At 42.2% G+C, this 12130-nt stretch overlaps 1 protein-coding gene across 1 annotated transcript in view; it reads left to right on the forward strand.

Moving 5' to 3' along the window:
• The window catches only part of CDK6 (cyclin dependent kinase 6), a 251021-nt gene that overhangs the window by 113430 nt on the left and 125461 nt on the right, over positions 1 to 12130 (forward strand). Inside the window, exon 3 of the mRNA XM_040472681.1 lies at positions 1391 to 1558. Within this exon, the coding sequence (XP_040328615.1) occupies positions 1391 to 1558 (168 nt within the window). The remainder of the gene's footprint in view (positions 1 to 1390; positions 1559 to 12130) is intronic.

Raw genomic sequence — 12130 nt, forward strand, 5'->3', positions numbered from 1 at the left:
AAGGATCAAATGCTCAGGGTCTTAAATTCCTACTTTCAGACACTGTTTCTGAGTTTTAAATCTTTTAATTTACGGGTTCCAAAGTTAGAAGAAGATGTGACATTAGTTTTTTTTCTGAATATCCCCCATTCTCCATTCCATAAGTGGTAATAGCTACCATTTATTGAATGCTTACCACTGTGTTAAGTGCTTTACAAACAGTGATCCTAGAAAGTAGGCTTTGTTGCATTCTTATTTTACAGACAGGAGAATTGAGGCTCAGCAAGATTAAATGGCTTACCTGGCTTTACATGCTCATTTGATCATTGATCTAATAAAGGAGTGCACTGGGAATTTGAATTTGAACTCACTTTTTCTAGACTATAGTTTGATCAACACTATTTCTTGAATAGTGGTGTTACTTTGGGCTAATTACAAACACCTGTTTCTTGGCCTATAAAATGAGGTAATGATATTATTTACCTCAGTGTTTGGTTGTGCACTGAGTTTCTAAACAGAAAGTGTTTATTTATTTTTGGGACAGAGAGAGACAGAGCATGAACGGAGGAGGGGCAGAGAGAGAGGGAGACACAGAATCGGAAACAGGCTCCAGGCTCCGAGCCATCAGCCCAGAGCCTGACGCGGGGCTTGAACTCACGGACTGTGAGATCGTGACCTGGCTGAAGTCGGACGCTTAACCGACTGCGCCACCCAGGCGCCCCTAAACAGAAAGTGTTTAGAGTGGTGGTTGACCTGTAGTGACTGCTTAGTGTTAGGTGCTATAAAAATAATAGAAATTACCGGGGCACCTGGGTGGCTCAGTTGGTTAAGCGTCCGACTTCAGCTCAGGTCATATCTCATGGTTGGTTAGTTCGAGCCCCACATCGGGCTGTGTGCTGACAGCTCAGAGCCTGGAGCCTGCTTCGGATTCTATGGCTCCCTCTCTCTCTCTGCCCCTCCCATGCTCATGCTGTATCTCTCAATAATAAATAAATGTTTAACAAATTTTAAATAATAGGAATTACCATTAATATTACCATTTACTGGATTTTAATTGTTGAAATAAAAAGTTAAATCATATAGAAGTATATGAAATAAAAAGTGTCTCCCTTCTTACCACCTACTTCCTCTCCCCAGCATGAACTACAGACACCAGTTTGGTATTTATCTTCCAGAATATCTCCTATGCCATCTGAACCTATTTTTAAATTTTCCTTTCATTAATAAAATACAGGCTGATGTGAAATTTTTTGTAGTGACCTTGAGAATGGTGGACTGGAGAGATGGAAAGGGAGACGAATTCATTTATTCAGCAAATACCCGTCAAGTACTTCCAACACAAAGGATTCAGTATGTTAAATTTATTGTGACAGTTTATTGATTTTCTTTTTTGTTTGTTTGTTTTATTTAGGATATGATGTTTCAGCTTCTCCGAGGTCTGGACTTTCTTCATTCTCACCGAGTAGTGCATCGTGATCTAAAACCGCAGAACATTCTGGTGACCAGCAGCGGACAAATAAAACTGGCTGACTTTGGCCTTGCCCGCATCTACAGTTTTCAGATGGCTCTCACCTCAGTGGTGAGTAAGAAAGTGCTATTCTTTCATTAGGTTTGTTTCCTCTTTTAAATGATGAACTTCCCCATACCATGCCCCTAGTATTATTATTGCCCATGGTCACTTGGGGGACAGAATGGAGCCTGGGTGGCTCAGTCAGTTGAGTGTCTGACTTCAGCTCAGGTCATGACCTCACAGTTCATGAGTTTGAGCCCCACGTCAGGCTCTGTGCTGACAGCTCAGAGCCTGGAGCCTGCCTCAGATTCTGTGTCTCCCTCTCTCTCTCTCTCTCTCTTCTCTCCCACTGTGCTCTGTCTCTCTCTCAAAAATAAATAAACATTAAAATAAATAAACAAACAAACAGGGCTAGGAAGAAAGGGTTTTGCTTACAACTACAGACATATCCAGGCTGGGCTTGCCATGAAGAGGACCTGTTGCAAAAATAGTCTGTTACATTGTAGCCGCTAGAAAAGACTCAGTTACAGGTTTCCAAATGTTTTTTGCCATAACCACTATTTCCAGAGCTGCATATGCAAAGTCTGGGGAAATACAGCTCAAGGGTTAGGGAAGAAGGGTGTCAGGAACATTGACCTGTCTATAGTGACCTGGTTTGAGAAACAGCTGGGTACCTGCAAAGGTGTGTGAAGGCGTTCTTCTGGAGCTGTGTTTCTGTGAAGATACTAAATTTATAGTAAACTTGGATAGCCCATGAACAAGCAGCACCCCACACCCCACACCCCACACCCCACACCCCACACCCCACACTGGGGGAAGCCTTCATCCAAGCCAAAATACAAAGAGCAAACCCAAGGCCCTGTGTTGGCAGAGAATGACAGTTACGGTATCCTGTTTATTTGGTCTCATTCAGACACAAAACCATAATAAGCTACTGACTTCAGTTACCTTCTATTTCTCCTTCTAGTTCATTGTTTCTGAGATGAATTTTTGTGAAATTCTGCACCCAGAGTATAAAAAGAGCCCAGAAGTAGGCACCAGTAACTCTTACCTTTGAAAGACCTGTTTTACATACAGTGAATTCATGCAGAGATACAAAAAGCCAAGGAATGTCCCTTTACTGTGCCGCTTATTTGGGATAGGAGTTTGATGCTGAGCATCCCTTGGGATCCGTGAACACTATAAAAATTGCCCTCAAAGCATTAGATTAAGCCTTAAGAAAAGGAATCCTCTTGGGTCAGTATGTCATTTTTCACCTGGTCCATCTTTAGCCTCGAAGTGATTCTCAGTCAGGGGCAGCACTGCCCTGGGTGGAGGGCACAGCTGAGAAATGGATGGCAGCATCTTTGGTCATCTTAATGACTTGGGGAATGGCAGTGGCCACAAGGAGGCTGGTATTCTGCCTACCAAAGAATTGTTTACTGAAATTCCAGTAATGCCTCAACTGAGAAATAAACAGCAGGGGAGTTGGAAATTTTCTAAGAGAGATAATTTGTCTTAGAACAACATTCAGTTTACAAAAGTATTCCATTTCCTCACCTCCAAAATATGGATACTACAACCTGGACACTTAAGACCACGTATTTCGCAACATTGTGTACTTTACCTAGGGCCGTCAGAAGTTTTACAGAGGATTCCTTGGATTCCTTGAAGTGTGTCACCGGTGTTAAAAGAGAAATCATACTTGTTTTCTCTTTGCCCATCACTTTTGAGAAGACAAGGCACAAGATGGTATTTAAAGGATACGCCTCAGCTTTGGGCTGGGTCAAGGGAGCCCTTGTATTCTTACATAATCACAGCAGAAATGCTGAGTATGTGTGTTTCCTCACTGGGAAGGGTTAGGTAGGCTGCGAGCTTCCTTAGAATATAGTTGCAGTCCCTGAGGAAAAGCTTAAATAGGCTTTGTGATCCCTGTGGTCATCAGAGGTAGCAGATGGAAGGAACTGATCTTAGGTACATTAATTGAGGGAAAGATGAGCCATAATTGAGAGACGCTTTATTTTGATCACCCCCAAATGGGCACAAAGAATCACAAATAAAAACAGGAAACTCAGTTGGTTTTGTTTTGTTTTTGTTTCTTTTTTGCTTATTAAATTTGAGGAATGATAGCCCAGCTTGTGCGTAACATCAATTAACATTCCATTCTTGCTGACAGTGGATATGTTCAGACAGGAAAACGTAGACAAATTATTTCATAGAGAAAAGGGGAAAGGCAGTCATAAATACCTGATTTTTCAGTGTCTAGTTTGTACTGCATACTCTATTTCTTATAGTGACATAAAGTAAAACATACTAGCAGCCAGGAAAGACACTGGGAACAGATTTGACTTTTTTTGCAAGAATGATAGCTGGAATTTCATGCCAGTAATAAAGCTTATGAGTCCTAAAGGTCACTGCATTTAAAACTTTTCCCATTGTTTTGTGTTTTTCAATTTAGGGAAAATCCACTTAGTATCGTGATGCATGTAGTTTACGTACAAATGGCGATGTATAAAGACTTAGAAGCACAGTTTTTCAGACTGAACTGGTATTTATTTTTAGAATTTCTTGAAGAGAAAAAGACTGCACTCCACTTCCTGGAAATACACATTTTTTAGTGGGCTATGTCATACCGGACCTGGGAATCAACTTAATCTGTGGAATGTTAAAGGAATTACAAGTTAACTGATTCGAAACTGACATCTTACAGCCATGAGAAATGCTTATCTATTAGTCATCTTCCAAACCCTGACTCAAATGTCCCCTTCTGGTACTCCCTACAGAAATCAATCCCACCTTCGTCCCTCAGTGTTTCCAGAGTAACATCTTATTAATGTCCTTCATAATACTGCTTTCTGTTTTGTTTGTAATTATTTTGGGAGTCTGATATATCAGGCTGTAAGCTCCTTGAAGGAATTAGCCTTAGAGGTAGAAATTTAGGACAATTGTTGTAAGTCTGGTCCATAGTTGTAGCTGTAGGTGGTGCATAACTTAGGGTGTATAAAAAATGATGAAGCTTGTCTTCATCTGATAGGGGAGGGTTAAGTGTCCTTTAGATGCCTGACTTCACTGGGATGCCTCCAGCATGACACTCAGATGTCTTGAGAGAGTATTGAATACTTGCTGCTCAGTATACAATCAGACATGCATGTGTACCCTTACAGAGAAACGGTGTTTATACCTATTTATTCAAAGGTTATAGAATTAAGATGTGAATGGCTACCATGGATACCTTAGACTCAGGCAAGAGGGGCCCCTGGCCTGGATCTCATACTTTATTTTTACTTAATGTTTGTTTATTTTGAGAGAGAAAGCAAGAGCATTCAAGCAGAAGAGGGGCAGACAGAGAGAGAGGGAGAGAGAAAATCCCAAGCAGGCTCCGTGCTGTCAGTGCAGAGCCCCGTGTGGGGCTCCAACTCATGAACCGTGAGATCATGATCTGAGCCGAAATCAAGATCTGGACGCTTAACTGACTCAGCCATTCAGTCACCCCTCTCATACATTAGAGGAGCCTGCACTGGCCCCTCTCCAGCTAGGCCTCCATTCATGGAGCGTGGATTCCAAGGTTGCAAGGCATATTCCAGCTAGAGCCTGAGACCCCTGACCCTCTGTTGCCTCGCTCAGGGCATTGGAATTCCCTGACTGACAGAGAGCTGCATGGACTTGGCCTCAGGTCCTTCCTCCTGAGAGCAGATTGCACCACTTGTGTGTTCACCCAAGTCAGACAGCAACGGTTCGCAGTCATACGGGCAGAGTGTGGACGTTTGGATTGGAGTGTCCGTAAATATGTGCCTGAGACCCCTTGTGGTCCAAGAAGGATCTGGGTCTGCAAACAGCCAGAGGGCCCATTACACTTGCCACCTGACATGGGTTCTTTTTAGCAGCAATTTCTCTGAAACCGTGAAAATCAACTTCTGTGACCTGTCTTGAAATATTGCCTGTGTGGGAAACTGAAGAGAGTAAGGGAAGGTTCTTTCCATTGCACATAAGTAATGCACGCAAGAATCATGACTCATGTGGTTCTATGATCTCGGTGACAGAAGTGTTTCGAGACTATGTGCTTATTCACTAAAATGACTACAAGGCTAGCTAAAATTATACTTAGAGTCATTCTAAACTTGCCATTTCTAAGTACTTCCCATGTCAGATGCATTGTACGGTGCACCTCATTTTTGTCTGTCAAGATCAAAAAGAAATGGAGAGCAACCACTCAGCCAATGATCATCCGTGATTGTGCAGGCAGGTCTGACAGGGAGTCTGAGAAGCAGAACCTAGGACACCACCACTAGCCCGAGGATGACTATGATAATCATGAAGCACGGTGAGCAGTGGCTCAGGGAGGGAGCAGTCTTCATATCTCTATGATGCAAAATCTTTACTATTTTTTTTTTCTAAATTGGATCATACATCATGCAGGGTGACACCATTGCTGTTAGATCCAGTGTTTGGAGAACTCTTTATCAACCATCTCATTTTGTTTTGTTTTGTTTTTTTCAACGTTTTTTTATTTATTTTTGGGACAGAGAGAGACAGAGCATGAACGGGGGAGGGGCAGAGAGAGAGGGAGACACAGAATCGGAAACAGGCTCCAGGCTCCGAGCCATCAGCCCAGAGCCTGACGCGGGGCTCGAACTCACGGACACGCGAGATCGTGACCTGGCTGAAGTCGGACGCTTAACCGACTGCGCCACCCAGGCGCCCCTCAACCATCTCATTTTGGAAGTAAGGAAGCTGACACTGCGCAGGCCGTTTGTGGCCAGGTTAAGTCTGAATTCACCAGATAGATTGTAAATAGCTTGGGGAATTCTAACATCTATATTCTGGCTCTTACCTACCATCCCCTTTCCCTTCCTCTTCACACCATGGGCTCCAATACTTCAGGGGACATCAGACTATTTTCTGTGGAATTATTGGGTCTGCAAAGGGCATCCAGAGATTCCACAAGTGTCCCAATAGTCTGTTTTCTAAAATGTATTTTAAGTTTTGTCAGCATTGTAATTAAAAAACAACTAGGTCATGCCACATTTAGACACAGGGTAGAGGCATAAAGGGAGGCACGAACTTAACACCTCCTGGTTAACTTACTTTCTATGCAGACCTCAGAATAAAACTTGTGCCGCACTTGTGCAGACTGGAACATCTTGTGAATGTATCGTTGCTTAGGAAGCACCAAGCATTCTCTTGATTCGGTCCTGTGGGTGTCCGCCCCCTTAAAATCACACAGATGCATAGTCGCAACAGTGACATGCCGTGCTGCACTCGCTGTACATCAGACTATGTCAAGGGCCATCCAGAGCAATGCCAGTTGATGGGTTTATATCCAGATGTAGTTGCCAGAACACCCAGACAGTTATAACGAGCCAGTCACTCCCTAGGACAGTCACGAGAAACCTGCTCATGGATAGAGACAAGACCGCGCCTTAAAATGAGGTCGTTCCTTTTACCGTCTCTAACTTTTCACGTGCTGAGATAAAGTCCAGGAATGGCCTGCCATAAACCATTTTCTGCTCTGCAGTGAACAGTCTTACAGCTCATTTGGACAGTATATTTGGAGGGCCTTTATCCAACCCTTAGACAAAAGGTACAATTAGCATTTTTCCCCCAAATGCCTGTGTGTAGTACACATAGTTTGGAGAAAAAAATCCACATTGTACTGTAATGGAAGAGTAAGCAAGTTTTCTGTCTTTTTAGTGACTTAATGACATTCTCACTAAGCTGAATTATATTCCCCTTCTCCAAAGGTCTGTTTTTCCATATCATCTGTCCTATTAAGAAACACTTGTGTTCTGAAAACATCTTCCACTCCAGAAATCACCAGTGACAACAAGTAAATAATAAACATGGGAAGACCTTTCTTTGACAGTTCTACAAATTGGAAGAATTCTCCTGGGTTTTGGGTTTTTTTTTGTTTTTTTTATGTGGAACTTACTGATGATCATTCATCTATTTAATACCACAAGTATTACAAAAATTGGAATTGCTTACAACCCATTCTTGGCCTCCAGCAATACATGGTTCCCTACTCTCCCCCTAGTTTGGTAGCATTCGGTAAATACTGAAGGAATCTTGCAGATTCAGAAACCTTTGATAAGCCTAAGGGAGAAGAGTAATGAAATGGAGTTGTAACATTCAGTCAACAAATAATTACTGATGACTTTTCACATGCCAAGCATTGTCCATGAACCTCAGAGATGATGGGGACTAGAAATGAGCACGGTCTTTGCTCTCCTGGAGCCCATCATCAAAATGAGGAGACAGATCTTCATCACATAGTCACACAAAGGGATGTATAGTTAGAAACCAAAGTGCACTAAAGGAAAGGAACACGCTTCTATCAGGCCCTGTGTCTCAGGAGCCCTCACAGGCTGGGGTCAGGGAAGCTCTCCCTGCTCACCCCTGCCAGAATGTGAGATGCTTGGAGGGTCTCTTGTCGGAACCTGCCTGGATGCAGGCCCCGTGGATGTGCACATCATGCAATCTGCACTCATTTTCTCTGTTGATGCTTGGAGTAGTTCACTTTCCAGCAGCAAGTGGGTACCGCCAGGCTGACACAGTGAAGCAGGACCAGAGATAGGAGAACAGTATCATCTTTTACAGGAGAAAGTAAATTGTTTATGCTTGTTTCCTCTTCGTGCGTGTTGTATTTACTATGGAGACCTGGCAAGGTTTGTGCCTCAGCTTGGGCAGCCGAGTTACTCCCACAGAAGCCTGCAAATGCTGCCAGTGCATACTGAGTAAATCAAACGAAGAGCACGAATCGAGTATAATGGAAAAAACCCAAAGCCCTGTCGCCTCAGCACCTCAGCGAAAGTGCAGGACAAACCTCTGAAGCCGGAAAGGCTCCTGTAATTCCCTCCCCACTCGACATCCCCTTGCCATGACACAACCAGGTCTGTTTTGTGAAAATTTCCAGTTGCCAGTACATATTTCATAGTTAACAATGGAGTGTTTGTGCCGGTTTCGTTTTCACTTTCACCAGTGAGGGAAGTGGAACACAATGGGGCAGTGCACAGAGCTGGGAACAGGACACGTTTTCTTTAGGATTCCCAGGGCTGGGTACGTGGAAAATGCTAGAGCCAAAACAAACATGAAAACCCATCCAGATCTTTCATTTGCACATTCTCAGTGGTAATAAAACATTTTGAGTTACCATCTTAGAGGTTAACTCTGCCTCCGTAGTGAAGGCAAGCATTGATGACCACTGTGAGAATTTCTCCCATGTAAAAAGATAATGTATTCCATACTGTAAAGAAAGCTGTGGTGGGTGTGTACATGTGGGTATTTAACTGCACCACGTATACTTGTGAAGTTAACTGAATGACTGCTTTCCTCATTTATAAAAGTCCTTCATTTGACTCACCTAATTCTATCTAGCTTCTTCATAAGTGGTCACTGTTGCCAATTCGTTCTGGATGAAAATGGTTTAACTATAATGCTATTGCCTGGCGGGTGTTTTACTCGAAGAAAGGACAGGATGTTCTTTGATTCCATACATCTGTTTGGCCACCGTGTCCTATCGAGGTACCATAAAGACAGGATCTGCTTGTCACCTAGGTTTTTATATTACCTTCTATAGACACCCTGTGTGATGCCATTCAGATCTCAGAACTTGAGGCCAAGTCTGAGTATAAACACCAAGTATTGTCTAAGCCTGGCAAGATGGAGTGCTTTTAGAAAGGTTTTTTGCAGACAAAGGGTTTGTCAGGGATCCAGAAGATAGAAAAAGTTCTGTTTAACATTTTTATGGGCATGTGCCTTCTTTGGTTGGTTAGGGGCTTGTCCAGGAAATTGTATTTAATGAGATAATTTTATCTCCCCTATATTTGCCTAACTCAGGTGTGTTAATGTTCATCCAAAGGAGTAGAAGACAAAATCCTTAGAATTGAATATAAAACAGTGTTTCTATAACTTGCATTTTTACATCCTATTTCACATATTCTTTGGATATGTGAGCTTTCTTGTGTTTTACAAATGTTGCTACTTACTTCCAGATAAGGAAGGGAAAAGTGGTAGTATCTTCATTTTGCTTGGACTTTGGCAGGTCTCATGGTATAAGTTCCTACTCTGAGATATGTTATTGAACTTCTGTTAATGTATCCATTTTTATTCCCTGAATCCAAACCTTACACTATTTGAGTGTTCCCCACAGTACCTTCCTGGCCCATGGTGGGCACTCGATAAATACACGATGAAGGAGTGAAATGAATCCTCATGATTCTTCAGGGCCTAAAGAATGAATTCCAACTCAGTAGCATGGCATGCAAAGATTTTTTTGTAGCGTAGCCCCAACCTACCCTTCTGTCCTGCTGCTGAGAGACCACCCCAGTACACATAAACGCATATTCCCTGTCATCCAAAAACACCAAGTTTCTCACTTACTCTTTGAACATTCTTTCCCAGTTCCCTGCTTTCACCAATGAATCAATGAATGAATTTCCAACTCGGCATTTTCCATGCTGCTGCTGGGGTCACTGCATCATCATTTAAAAGGTTTTGTGTTTGTGTTTATGAAGCATCTAAATGTTTGTTTTGTTTTGTTTTGTTGGTTTAGACACAACTTTCAGCTAATCTTCCCAGTTGCCTGCGTCACTCCCTGATAGCAATTTGGGCTCTGAGGAAGTAAAACAATTCCACTTGCACTTATACTTTGAATGTCTGACTGGGCAGTCATTGCTAACCTTCAGATAATCATTGTCCTTCATCCCTACTTCTTCAATATCATAAACTTTCATGCACCTCCCCACCTTGTGCACTTACATTTTCTGCATGCTATGTTTTAATTAAAAATTAAGATCTTTTGGGATCTTTGGAGGAACCATGATGTTATGGGGAAAGGTTGATATGTCTGCATTGTAGTTTTCTTTTAGTTATTTTATTTAGTCTACTTGGGTTCTTGAGATTAGGTCCATGTTTATGTTAATCTGTATATAGGTCTTTCCAAAAGTGAAGCTCAGACTTTTATATGATTGCTTTGTAATGATGGATTTTCTTTTATATTTTATTGACCTTATTGCTGATATGCCAAATTGGTTTCTAGATGATGCTCTTCGGGTTGCTGAGCTGTTCCCTCTTACTGCTCCCGCTTTCTGTTTTCCTTTCCTCTAAGGGATTGAAGCACAGAGTTTGAATGACATCGTTGCCCCTGACATCTGTACGGATACTGATGATTTTTAAATCCCTCATAAATTTGAATGTTAAACTTTACAGTTGGCTGTGGAGGAATAATCTACCTTCAAGTCTCAGCGAAGCATCCAAAAGAAAGCAAGGGAAAGCGTAGGAGAATTTACTTTAGCGCTGCTCATATATTTATTTTGAAGGTTGGCAGAATCTAAAAGTGGGGCTGTAAATTTAACAACTCGGCCATAAAAGCCCCAAAATCAAGGAGAAGAATCTCTGCTCCTTCTAGGTTTGGGTACAAGGTTTCTATTCTTCTTCCATCTTAAATTTTGTTTTTTAATTTCTAAAGCTACCCTTCCCTTCCCTCTTTCTCATTTTCATATTGGTTAATTACTTTTTTAAAGGTTACAATGCTTTGAAATGTAGGGAAGCTCTAAATACTTGCTGGGAGACTTCAGTTGATCGATTTCGCAGTGACGTTGAATACTATCTGTACCTTATGTAACGCTGGGTGATTTCAGTGAGGTGGGGACTGCACATGGTATCAGTTCTTGTGGGAAAATATGCTTCAGTGGCTTACTGGCACCGCTCTTGGAATGTGGCATTTAAAAGTACCTTTTTACAGTGGGAAAGAATTCTGTCAAGAATAAACAGTCTGACCTTGTTAAATGGGCCAAAGTCTGTCTGTAACCTAGTTCCAGAAAACTAGCTTTTACTAGTTTAGAAAAAGCAGATACAAAAATTACAATTAAAACTCTCTAAAGGATGGGAAAAGTCACTATGAAGAATATGAAATTCCAAAAATGATACTCTTCACATGTATGCATGAAAATTTCTTTAGATGACTATAAAATCCCACTCCTCTGGAGTGGATGAAAGATCAGGGCTACAGTCCGAAAAAGCAGATGTTCTTTTTCCTGGAAAGACAAGACTGGCTTATAGAAAGGAGCCGTGGGAGTGGCTGCGTAGCATGGACCAACTGTGGGAAGCCAGCAGGCTTGGGGAGATGAAGGAGTAAAAATTGTCATCGACTCCCCCATTGCCCACAGGTTAAAAACTCTGAATATTCTGAGCTCTGGAATGCAACAGTCCGTTCCTAACTTTTCTCTCCATCCCTGCTGTCTCACCCACGCCAAACCCATCCACACACCCCCATGATCTTGCCACTCCAGACCTCTTTCCTCCTGCATGAGACAACATGCCCATTAGATTTTGTGCCTCCGTGCCTTAGACATTCTCTCTGCTTAGATTGCCTTTCCCTTCTCAGCCTAACAAACTCCTGCTCATTCTTTAAGACTCTATGCAAGTGCCATCTCCTTTTTTGAAGTCAGCTTCACTCTGTAACATAAAGCTAGGCATTCCTTCTCTGTGCACATTTGATTTGACTCTAATATAAGTCCATTTCAGCACTTGGGTAACAACACACAGGTACATGGTACTGCTCTGTGAATGGAGAGAGAGAGAGAGAGAGAGAGAGAGAGAGAGAGAGAGAGAGAGTCTTATGAAATAAGAGGTTTCTGAGTAGAGGAGTGGAGGGAGGCTGCA

This window comes from Herpailurus yagouaroundi, unplaced genomic scaffold (assembly GCF_014898765.1).
Source record: "Herpailurus yagouaroundi ecotype Mexico unplaced genomic scaffold, PumYag 100, whole genome shotgun sequence".
NCBI lineage: Eukaryota > Metazoa > Chordata > Mammalia > Carnivora > Felidae > Herpailurus > Herpailurus yagouaroundi.